A 10,965-nucleotide genomic window follows, 5' to 3' on the forward strand; every position below is an offset into this window, starting at 1 on the left:
AGGACAATTACCCATCCAACATTAGCACTTTTGGACAGCAGACTGAACAGGCAGGCACACCTCAGATCACCTGGTCACAGTCTTCCATGCTATACAGAGATGCACTGTATGTCTATTAAAATCATAATACTTATTTCTAAATTTGAACCTATACAAAAACATCAGTGCATGCAAATTTTATGTAAATCACTGTCCTCTTTTGGGGTGATGCATTTTCTCTTTGAGGACAATTTGCAAGCAGCTACCCTTTATTAGGCCAAGGGCCACGTGCAGCCCTGGGCCCGCAGGTTGCCAACCCCTGAGCTCTGCCCACGGACTGCAGAACTGGGAAGGGAAGCATTTGGCCTGTGAGTTCTCCTTTTCGCTAAGCCTGTTTTCTTGCACAAGCCAGGTGGAGCCAGCTCAGCGAACGGGAAGCCTGATCAAATCAGAGCTGTGCCTGGAGGGAACAGAACACTACTGAATGCTCAGTGCATTGATGGCCACTGGGAGTTCAGCAGCCGCCTGAACTCCCAGTGGCCAAGGATCTGATGATGATCCTCTGCCCTAGAAACCTTCACCCGCCTGTGGAGGGCTTGGCTGTGGTGAATGAAATGCATTCTGCTTGCACTCAAAGGCACTTTATCCAGGAGTTATAGGAACTGAGACCTAATGCTGCAGGTATTGCAGCTAAGCTCTGTTTCAAAATAAATTCAGTTCCTACCCATTCTCCAGGCTGGAGTCCTCAGAGGCATTCTGCCAGGTGCGGCAAAGGTACAGGTCAGGCAGCAAACAGTCAGGGCCACAGACATTTTGCTGCCTGAGCTAAAGGACAAGATGGCACCCTCTCCCATTCCATGTACAAAAGCTGTCTGGGCTGGCAGCTCAATCTTACTTCAGCGCTAGCAATGGGTCAGCATCCTCCACTGGACCTGAAGGCAGCAGGCTAGCTTGGGAGGTGCAGAGCAGGCCATGCGACACAAACAGCTCTCTCCTCCAACACCTTGCTGCCGCCACCCAGCATCTTCTGCCTGAAGCAACCACTTCCCTTTGCGTAATGGTAGGACTGGCCCTGGAACTACAGACGGCTCACTGTGGTACTGGATTCAGGCTCATGTGAGATACCAGACTTCACTGGCAAGCAGAGGGCTTGGCATCTTGCTCTGGTAATAGTCTGGAGCCAACTGCAAGCTGAAGTCATCCTGGGCAGTAAGGTGAGTATCCCACTCTGCTCTTGGGCTTCACAGGGCTGCTGCACCAAAGGCATGTGCTTCAGAAGGGCTGGGAAGCCATTCATTACCCCTGGCTGTGGCGTGGTAGTGGAGGGGTGCCCTCCTGAGCTGCAGGTGGTTCTGAGCTCAGTGTCAGAGGGTGGGATCAGAGCTGCTACCTCAGGGGCTGAGGACGGGGACATCACTGTCCCCTGCAGCTCCTTTTCCATGAGCATGATTACTTTAGCAAGTCTCTCCCCTGGGATCTTCCTGATCATAAGATCCTAAGTCTCCCTAGGCTCATCCTTACCCTGATGGGAATGGAGGTTGTCTGAACCCTGACCCGTGACACCCTTAGAAAAAGTAGTGATGGTGGTACTTCGTTAGTGCATCCTTAGACCCAGGACTGAATCCAATGTTAATCCTACTTACAGTAGACCCATTGAAATGAACATGACTCTAAGTAGGCTAACAATGGGCTCAACCCCCAGGGAGTACTTTCTGAGTTTACAAGTGGCCCTTGGGAACACTGCCTTTGCTGAGTCCCCATAAGCTGGAAGAGGCAGGACATGTGCACTAAGAATGCTGTTAGACTGCATCTGATCTTCTTGGACACGCTGGGCAAAGGCGAAGCAGTAACAATCTTTGGGGAAGTGGATCCTCCGCTTGTCTTGGGGCCAGGGTTGGCCCAAGACATTTTGCTGCCTGAGGCGGGGCAACAAATGGCACCCCCGACAACCCCCGAACCAAGATATTTTGGCACATGGAACAGAAAACGCCACAAGTACCTCTCCCCAACCCTGGCAGTAAAAATACAAAAATAATAAATTATTTAAGCTACAATACGTTGCCCTTTCATCCCCCCACCCCACGCTAAATCTGCTGCTTCACTCTGCCTAATGGTAGGGCTGGCCCTACGTGGAAGGGACAGGGTGGAAGGAGATGCCTATGCAGCTGGAGGTGGGAGGGACAGGGCTAGCTAATGCGGCCAGTGAAACTGAAAAGCATACTGAGCAATGTGCAATGTTGTGTTGGAAAGAATTTTGTCAGAAAGAGGGTAGTCCTTCAGTTCCTCCCAAACACAATCTATGGGAGAAGAGTGACTTGGGATATTTGATCATGCTGGAAGATTAATTCCCATAAAAGAGATCCATGCAGCTCTGCAGAGAATTCCCAGATGCACAGGAGAACGTGGTTCTTACTGAACTCTCCTTTGCTTGTCTGTCTAGGCAGGTACAGCATCAAGGCTAGGCATGGTCGGGTACCTGCCAAGGGTCCACAGCCCAGGAGGGGCCCACTGACAAGAGCCCCCGGGACTTGCTCCTCCCCCTCCCCATCGCAAACCATTTGTTAACCTGCCTTTTGTTCTGGTGGTGGTCAGAAGGAGGAGTACCAGATGCCACTGCCTACTTGCTCACTGACTCTCTGTCTGTTAAGGAAGCAAGTGGTAGCAATGATGAGAGAGAGGATGAGGTGCAAGAGCAGCTGGTGACAATGGGGGTAAAGAAGGGAGCCTCACTGAGGCAGGGGCGCATTGACAGTGTTTTGCCCAAGGGCCCTCAGAAACTTGAAGCCAGCACTGTGTCTAGGGATGCCAACTAGCCAGAAAAGAACAAGGGCAAAAACCCAAAAAACCCAGAATCCTGATCTGCTTCTGACCCTTTAGGAGAGGTTTGATTTGCAGAAATCACTTACAAACTTTTCAGGCCATGTGGAGTGAACTGTTATCACCTGATCATTCCTGCAGGCCAAACGTGCCGTAGAGGTTGTAGGAGGGTGGGCATGAAGCCGCCCCTGCCGCACCACGCGCTGGGTTCAGATGACACAGCAACCCACGCTGCAGAGTGGAGAATTATGCAAATGGCAGTCACACGCGCAACATGCGTGGGGGCGAGGGGGGAGCCGCAATGGCTTCTTTCCCCATCGTGATCGTCCTAACAGGCCCATGTTCTAATGAGTCAGTGAAAATATAAAGAAGTGGCAATGTAGAAACTATATCATAGGAGTTGTTGTTGTGATTTGATTGTGGCTAAAGGAAGTGGAAGAGATTAGGAGCCTGATAATGAATGGATTTACTTGGAAGCTAGTAGCCAGTGAGTTTATTTCCAAGTAAACATGTTTTTGCTAGGGTTGTGAGAATGCCTTCTGTTTGATTAGAATTTGATCTAACTGTATTGTGGCAGAAGCTTGCAACGCATCATACATTCCTTCAGACATATCAGTTCTATAAGATACGCCCCAGAAAGGGCCTTTCACAACATGTCTTCAAGAAATATTCTAGAAGGAAAGAACAATATTAATGATAGCAGTCAACTGCTAGGCTTTGCTGAGCAATGGATAGGGCAATCCATTACTTAGGTGCTAAGTAACTATTCCTATTCTTTATAATAACTATTTTACCCTGAGGGATACAATATTCTGACAGAAGAAAGAACACAGAGGTCTCTGTAGCACAGTTAATAATTAATTACAGATAGCTAATTATTCTATAGCTTTCCAAAAAAGTTCTGTTGTTGTAGGCAGGAGCAATGGAGAAAATAACAATGGGATCCTTGTACACGTACACACCCACACCCAACCAGCTAAGGTCTCCCAAACCTGGTGCCTCCATATGTTTTGGACTACAGCTCCCAGCATTCCTGACCTTTGGCCATGATGGCTGGGGCTGATGGGAATTGAAGTCCAAAACATCTGGAGAGCACCGGGTTGGAGAAAGCTGCCCTAGTTGTTACTTGTCTCAACACATGGCGCACTCCAGGAAATCAGTGCTTGAGCTACTGCGATGTCACAGAACGCTCGTAAATATTCTTAAGTCCTGAAGGCATAGGATTGGTCTTGATGGAATGTCAAAAATGAGGCCACATACTGTATGGGAGATACAAGTCAGTTTGGAAGAAAAAGAAGGCAGTAATGAAACAGTATTTGATGTTGATCCTAGGAACAGAGGCGGGCATGGGATATATTGTGTATAGGAAGTCAATACACGGGGGGAAGGAAGGAGAAGGGGAGTGAAAGCTCACAAACACCTAGAAACAGGGGTGGTCTTGTGCTGTTGGTTGGAGGGATACATTTCACACAACGTTTTACAATAATCAGCTATAATTATTATAGCTCCAGCACAATACATTGATGTAATGCAGCCTTCCCCAACATGGTGCCCAGATGTGTTGGACCACAATTTCCATCATCCCCAGCCAACATGACTATGGCTGGGAATTATGTTGTCTTAGATATGTGTTGTCTTTGTGTATACTGTTTGTGTGTTTTTATGTTTTTAAATTTTGCATATTGTATTTTTAAGGCGCAATCCTATGCATGTTTAGACAGACAAAAGTCCTACAACTCCCAGCATTCGCCAGCCAGCCATGCTAAACATGCATACAATTGCACCCTTAATGTTTTTATCTTTGTAAACCACCCAGAGAACTTCAGCTATGGGGCAGTATAGAAATGTAATAAATACAAATAAATAAATACAAACACATCTTGATGCTTCATCACTGCAAATAGCTTCTTTCCCTCCTTATTCCTCAATATATGTCTCTTGCTATTGCTGCACTGCTCTTCCTCCAACATGCACATTACAAGCTTTTAATGAAACTGAGAATAGCGATAATAATGTTTGAGTAAATAGTAACAGGCATCTCATCTGTTTCTGTGTTCTACAATTCTGTACCTGGTTATCCTGACATGAGAACCCTTTACCAGGAAGGGGTGTTCTTACTGTTGCTTGTGCAACAATATTTTCTTATCATCGCTACCACACCATTAAAAGCTCAATATAAGCAACTAAGGGAGCAATCTTGCGGCCCCCAGACAGCATCTGAGGGGCCATGCAATTGTTCGGAGTCTCCCCTCTGAGGTCAGAGACAGCACTCCCACCTCAGAAGGGAGAGTCAGAGATCCGAGCCCCCTCCCCCACCCCCTCAGAGCCAGTGCGGAAAGAACCGCGCAGGCTGCCCTCCAAGCTCAGGAACTTGAACTCGGAGAGGTGGGAAAGGGGGCGTTTCAGTGGGCAGGGGAGGAAGAGATTGGTGAGGCCAGGATACAAGCTGTCCTGAGCCTCTGCCAGTCTCCTTTCCTCTGCTTCCAAAACGTCTTTGCTAGATGGGCAAAGAAGCCCATCCAATGAAAAATGCAGGGCAGGAGGACGGGGAGGTGAAGATCACCTCCACTGCCCCTCCCGCCCTGCATGGGATGACCGTAAGCCTCCAAGTTCGGGCGCTTACAGTCATCAAGGGCACAATCCTATCCATTGCACCATAAAACAACTTTTAAAAAGCAAGCGTGAGATTTATAAACGGGCTGGCACATCACCTAAGCAGTACTGTACAATGTTATAGAGAAGTACAGCAATCCTTAAACACTGCATTCCAGAATGAAAGAAACATTATAAATCCTTCACTGCTCTGGACCATAAAGTATTTTGACAAAGCACAAGAACAACAGAAAGGCAAACCGGCATGAAGAAATCCAGTTTTGCCACAAAGATGTTTAAACAAAGCAAGTGTTCTTCTATTCTCTGACGTTCCCTTAAAAAAAAAAAAAGTCCACTGTCCAACGTAACCTAGAAAATGAGTTATTAATTGCAATGGAATCACACTCTTACAGCCACTATTTGTGCCATTAAAGGGCTTTTTCTGTGGTTGAACTCTGTGGAACTCCCTCCCTAGGGAACTCCGTCATGCCCCCTCTTTAATGAGCTTCCATCATGCATTAAAAACGTGGCTGTTCAGGCAGGCATTTGGGGTGGGTTAGGGTATTTTAGAAAATGTTTTTATTGTAGAATTTTATTTTTTAAACTGTTTTTATTGTATGTTGTACATCGCCCAGAGTGGCTGGGTGACCAGCCAGATGGGCGATTAATAAATTTAATAATAAATAAATAATAAATTAATTAATCTCTCAGAGTGTAGGTAGGAAGGCTTATTCGATATTGCAGTTTTGGCAGTTCTGTAGAAGCAATGACATCAGTAACAGAAAAATGTCAGCAGAATGCTGAAAAAAATACTCTCAAAAGGCATGTGTCAGCTGGGGAAATCGGGGAAATAGCTATACACAGGACAAGTAAGCCACCTTCACTCAAGCTTTCGAACCACACAGAGCAACGTATAATGCCATGTTGGGCAGGATTCTGTTATATAGAGGGCAATTCCCCATGACCACCAAAAGCATCATCTGGGGAAATGCAACCTGCAGTCCTGCCTGAGGATGTGAACATGTTGCCAGACTCAGATCCAGGATCAGGGCTTGACAGGGCCAGCCTTGCCATTAGACAGGGTGAACTGGTTGACTCAGACTCAGGCAGTGGATTTTGGAGCATCATGAAAGGGAAGCACATTGAAAGTTGATTTAAGGGCACAATCCTATGCATGTTTAGACAGAAGAAAGTCCTACAACTCCCAGCAGTCCGCAGCCAGCATGGGACTTTTTTCTGTCTGAACATGCATAGGATTGCACTTTTAATTTGTTGTTTTTGTATGTTTCCTGGCAGGAATGGGGAGAGGTACTCATGGGATTTTCTGCCTCATGGCTAGCTTTGGGGACTACACCTCTTTACTTGGGTGGGTGGGGCGCCCCAGGCAGTAAAACGTCTTGGTCAGCCCTTCAGATTGAGAGCGTCCAAGTGTAGAGTCCCAACCTCCTGCTCCATTGATGGACCGACAACCTCCCGACAACAAAGGGCACTCCCTCCTCTTCTCTAGGGCCCTGTCTGAAATGGCAGAAGACACCATGCAAGTCCATGCAGCAGGGTTATTACAGTGCTCGAAGGCAGATCACCTCTCAGTTGAGAGATGGAGTTCGGGCTGTTATCAGCTCCAGGATATAAGGCTCCCTTCCCCCAACCGGACACCCTCCACATGCACTGGGCTACAGCTCCATCAACCCCATGTTGCATGTGGATGATGGGAGTTGTAGTCCAAGACATCCGGAGGGCAGCAGCCTGGGGAAGGCTGATATAAGGACGCCTCGCTCCTTGTCTCTAATGCCACAGAAAAGCCCGTGGCTCTACAGATGCTGGCTAGGCTGCTCCCTGCCACCCAGCTACCCAGTCCCAGGGCCAGCTTTAGGGGTGCGTGAGCTGGGTGCTTCCCCAGGGTACCAAGTTGAAGGGGCCAGCGAGCTGAGCATGGTGACCTGGTGTTTGTTGAGGGCAAAGGAAAGCAGCCCATATCTTTATTCTTTTTTTGCCTGAGTTCTATAGGGTGTTTGGGTACTAACTGTAAAAATGAACTTCCATTCATTAGCTTTCAAGTACGTTCCTTTTTCAATTCCCAGTTTAATGTCATTTGTTCTAGATAAAAATCAGCAGGACACAGCTTTACTTTGAGGCAACTTTACAAGTGCTATGAGAACTACAAATACTAAAAAGGCCTATAGAGAATAACGGAAGAAATGCGACACTGAATGGGGAGTGGGCAGCAAGGGAGCTGCTGGTGCAGGCACTCTTGTCCCTAGGGCCAGCCCTGCCTGATCATTCCAGGTGCCTGCCGTGCTCCTCTGGCCACCTGCTCTTTGCCACTACGCCACCCTGGTCTTCTCTCGCCCTTGCCCAGAAAAGGACGCGTGTGGAATGTGTCCCCTTTGGCAAAAGGGGGACTTCCGGTGAACCATTCACAGCACCTGGTTCCGCATTTGCAAATCTCCTCATGAAATGGTTGTGTGAGTAAGGCTTTATTCTCATCAGTGGCCTTTCAAATCTGAAATGTAGTTTGGACTCCACAGTTAACACACCATGAGTGGCCAAGCTGAATGGCAAAGAAACACTGAAAGGAAGGAGAAGGAGGAAATGGAACGTGAAAGGGGATGGTCAAAAAGAAAACAAATGCACACAAAAAGCTGAAATAACAAGGAATATTATGGCACCTTAATGACTAACAAATCTATTATGGCTATTATGTGGACTATAGCATGAAGTGTTATATGCACGTGGTCATGGGCACGTATCATGACAAACCAGGTTTTTTTGGGGGGGGTTAATCCTGGGTTATCATAACTGGGCAGCAGCTCAATTACTCCTTTTTCTGAGTTGTTTATTGTGACATGCAAATCTGGAACTCTGGGTTGTTAGAGGAGAAACAACCCAGAGTTGGGCCCCATGGCTAAACCCTGGGTTCCAACTCTAGGTTATCTTTCCCGCAACAACCCAGAGTTCCAGGTTCAGACATCATGAGCAACTATCCAGAGACGTACCGTCCCTGGGTTGTTTAGCTGCAGGAGGCGTTGTCAGGCTGCCAGAAGCTAGCACACTCACTTGCTCCCACTCATTCATCACAACCCAGGCTTTAAAAATCCCTGGGTTGTTGTGACGTGTGACTGTGGGGGAGGATGGAGAAGTAAAAAGTGGGCTCAGGGGCACATGAAATGCAAAATGTACAGACAGTAATAATTACCTTATTGATAGTGGCCATTACAGTACAGTTCTTGGGTGATAACTCAGACATCCTTCAACTAATTAACATGTGTATTCTGATTTTTTTAAACAAAAACAGAACACCTTTGTTCCTGCTCAAGCCACAGGAGTCCAACCTCTCAATGAATAGTACTCCAGATGATTTGCACTGGAATCTATATTTGAAGTTCCTTTGTTCAGGAATGGCCATCTCAAAGTCTGTAACAGCTATTTAAACTCCTAGGGTTAAAAAATAAGTTGGGGGCATGGGTCAGAGCACTTTTCAAAGGAATAATTGCAGGGAACTGTACTTGTGCTCTGGTGACATTTCCTTTTTGGAAAGTTCTTGTACAAAATCCCAACACTGGTTTTTTGGTGTGTGTTTTTTAAGTGTGGGAGTTTAATGAGCAGAGGGGAGTTGAGTGGGAGAAGGGTATTACTGAAAAGAAACCTCTCGGAAAAAATTACTGCTCTCACGGATCACAGCTATAGTGTTTGAAAAAAGAAAGAAACATATAAACTCAAGGATGGTGATTCACAGTACAAAAAACCCAAAGGAAATCAAAGTGATGGATAAGCCAAGTAGGACAGAAGACAACAAAAGTGGGTGTAGACAATTTTCCAAGCTGGTTTACCACTGTGGTTCCCTGGCTAGCCTAAATGTGAAACCATTCTTATTTTTATTTTTCCTGGAAAGGGATTTAATTGTTTCCCACTATTTGTAATGAATGAATTATTATCAGTGTTGCTTCTGTATGATAAATCATTTAGAATGCAATCCAATACACACTTACCTGGAAGCCAGTCGTATTGAACTCAATGGGGCTTATTTCTGAGTAGACGTGTAGAGGATTGTACGATAACACTTTCTTTTTTTAAGATACACTGTTTCTTTAAAAAAAATAAAAAATACAGTAGTAAAAGCATCTACTGGCAATCGAATACCTCTGCATGACTGTTTGTGAAGCCAACATGACAGACAGACATAGGTAAGATTGGCCATATTGGTCTATTACATGGAACAGAAGTGGGGGATGCAAAAGCCAAAGTAGAGTAATACTTTATTAGTGACCAACCAAAATGTCACAAACTCCTGAGCATTTTGCAGATGATCAACCCTCTCATCAGAGCCCTGGTCACCCACAGTCCAGATGTTCCTGCTCATCCTTTCTCCATGCTGCTCTTCTTGGAGCAGTGAAACTCTCCATTCTGGGCGAAAGCACAATCCAGAGTAGAGGCATTTCCAAAACACACACACACACACACAGAACAACAACTCAGCCGCCTTTACCTGAGGGCTGCCGCCGGAGGAGCAAGCTGGACAGATGTTGCTGGGGATCCGAGGGCTCTCATCACTCTGGGGGTGCCTTCCGGGGCTGCTCTGACCTCTTTCTCCCAGCCCCTGGCAAGCAAGCGAGACAAGCCAAAGTTCTCCGGGAGTCCAAGCCACACGAAAGGCGAACGAGCGCCCAACGCCCGCCTGCTGGTCCTCGATCCTGCAGCCCGGATCGCTGGAGTCTCACTCTTCCAGAGCAGTGCAGGCTGGTGGCGCCGATGTCAGCGGGGCCGCGCAACCGCGCCGGGTTTCAGTCAGAACCAGACAGAGCGCCGAAGGAGCTGCCCGAGGTGCGGAACCCCACGCCCCCGAATTGGTTCGGCACCTTGGACAGCTCCTTCGGCGCTCTGGCTGAGCCCAGGGCGGATCCACAGCCCCGCTGACATCCGAGCCACCAGCCCCCACTGTGGCGGAGAATCCCCCGGGCAGCTACAGCGGCGCCCCCCGCTCCCCGCGGCAGGTGAGGGGTCGCCCGCCCCGCTCACCCGCCAGCAGCGGCCCCCTAATTCTGCCCCCCGCCCCCCGCCTCACCTCGCGCCCGCCGAGCCGTCGGCGGAAAGCCACGCGAGGCACAGGAAGAGGAGCAGGCTGCCGAGCAGCGCCAGCAGCGCCAGCAGCGCCCGCATCGTGCGCCCGCCCGCCCGCCGGCAGCCCTGGCCCCAGCCGGCCAGCCGCTCGGCCGGAGAGCGCGCCCAGGCGGCGGCGAGGCGGCGGCGGCCCCGGCGGCCCCCCGCGGCAGCCGCGGCCAGCCCGTCAGGACGGCGGCGGGCAGGGCCGGGGCGGGGCGCCGGGGGCCTGCCCGGGGTCGCGCCCCCGCCGCTCCGCGCCGCTGCCGCTCTGCTCCGCCCCGCGCCCGCCCGCCGCTCCAGTGCTGCCGCCGCCCCACGGCTCCTGGCATCAGGTGCGCGCTCTTCTGGGGCTGCCCGAGCAGATGGGGGGCGGGACGCCTGAGGCGCATCCTCCCATCCCCGGGGGAAGCGAGCCCTCGGCAGCCGTCCTTCACGGCTCTCTTCCCCGCCCTCCAGCCCGCCCTCCCGCTCCAGAGA

The 10,965-nt window shown here is 49.2% G+C and overlaps 1 protein-coding gene across 1 annotated transcript in view; it reads right to left on the reverse strand.

Annotated features, from left to right (window-relative positions):
• ST8SIA6 (ST8 alpha-N-acetyl-neuraminide alpha-2,8-sialyltransferase 6) overlaps positions 1-10,544 on the reverse strand; it is a 56,526-nt gene extending 45,982 nt beyond the window's left edge. The window contains exons 1-2 of the mRNA XM_084860473.1: positions 10,451-10,544; positions 9,875-9,985 (exon numbers count right to left, since the gene is read on the reverse strand). Coding sequence (XP_084716599.1) covers positions 9,875-9,936 — 62 coding nt within the window. The 5' untranslated portion in view covers positions 9,937-9,985; positions 10,451-10,544. The remainder of the gene's footprint in view (positions 1-9,874; positions 9,986-10,450) is intronic.
• Between the last annotated feature and the right edge of the window lie 421 nt (positions 10,545-10,965).

This window comes from Heloderma suspectum, chromosome 5 (assembly GCF_057233095.1).
Source record: "Heloderma suspectum isolate Gila_16-S chromosome 5, 16-S_ref, whole genome shotgun sequence".
Taxonomy (NCBI): Eukaryota; Metazoa; Chordata; class Lepidosauria; order Squamata; family Helodermatidae; genus Heloderma; species Heloderma suspectum.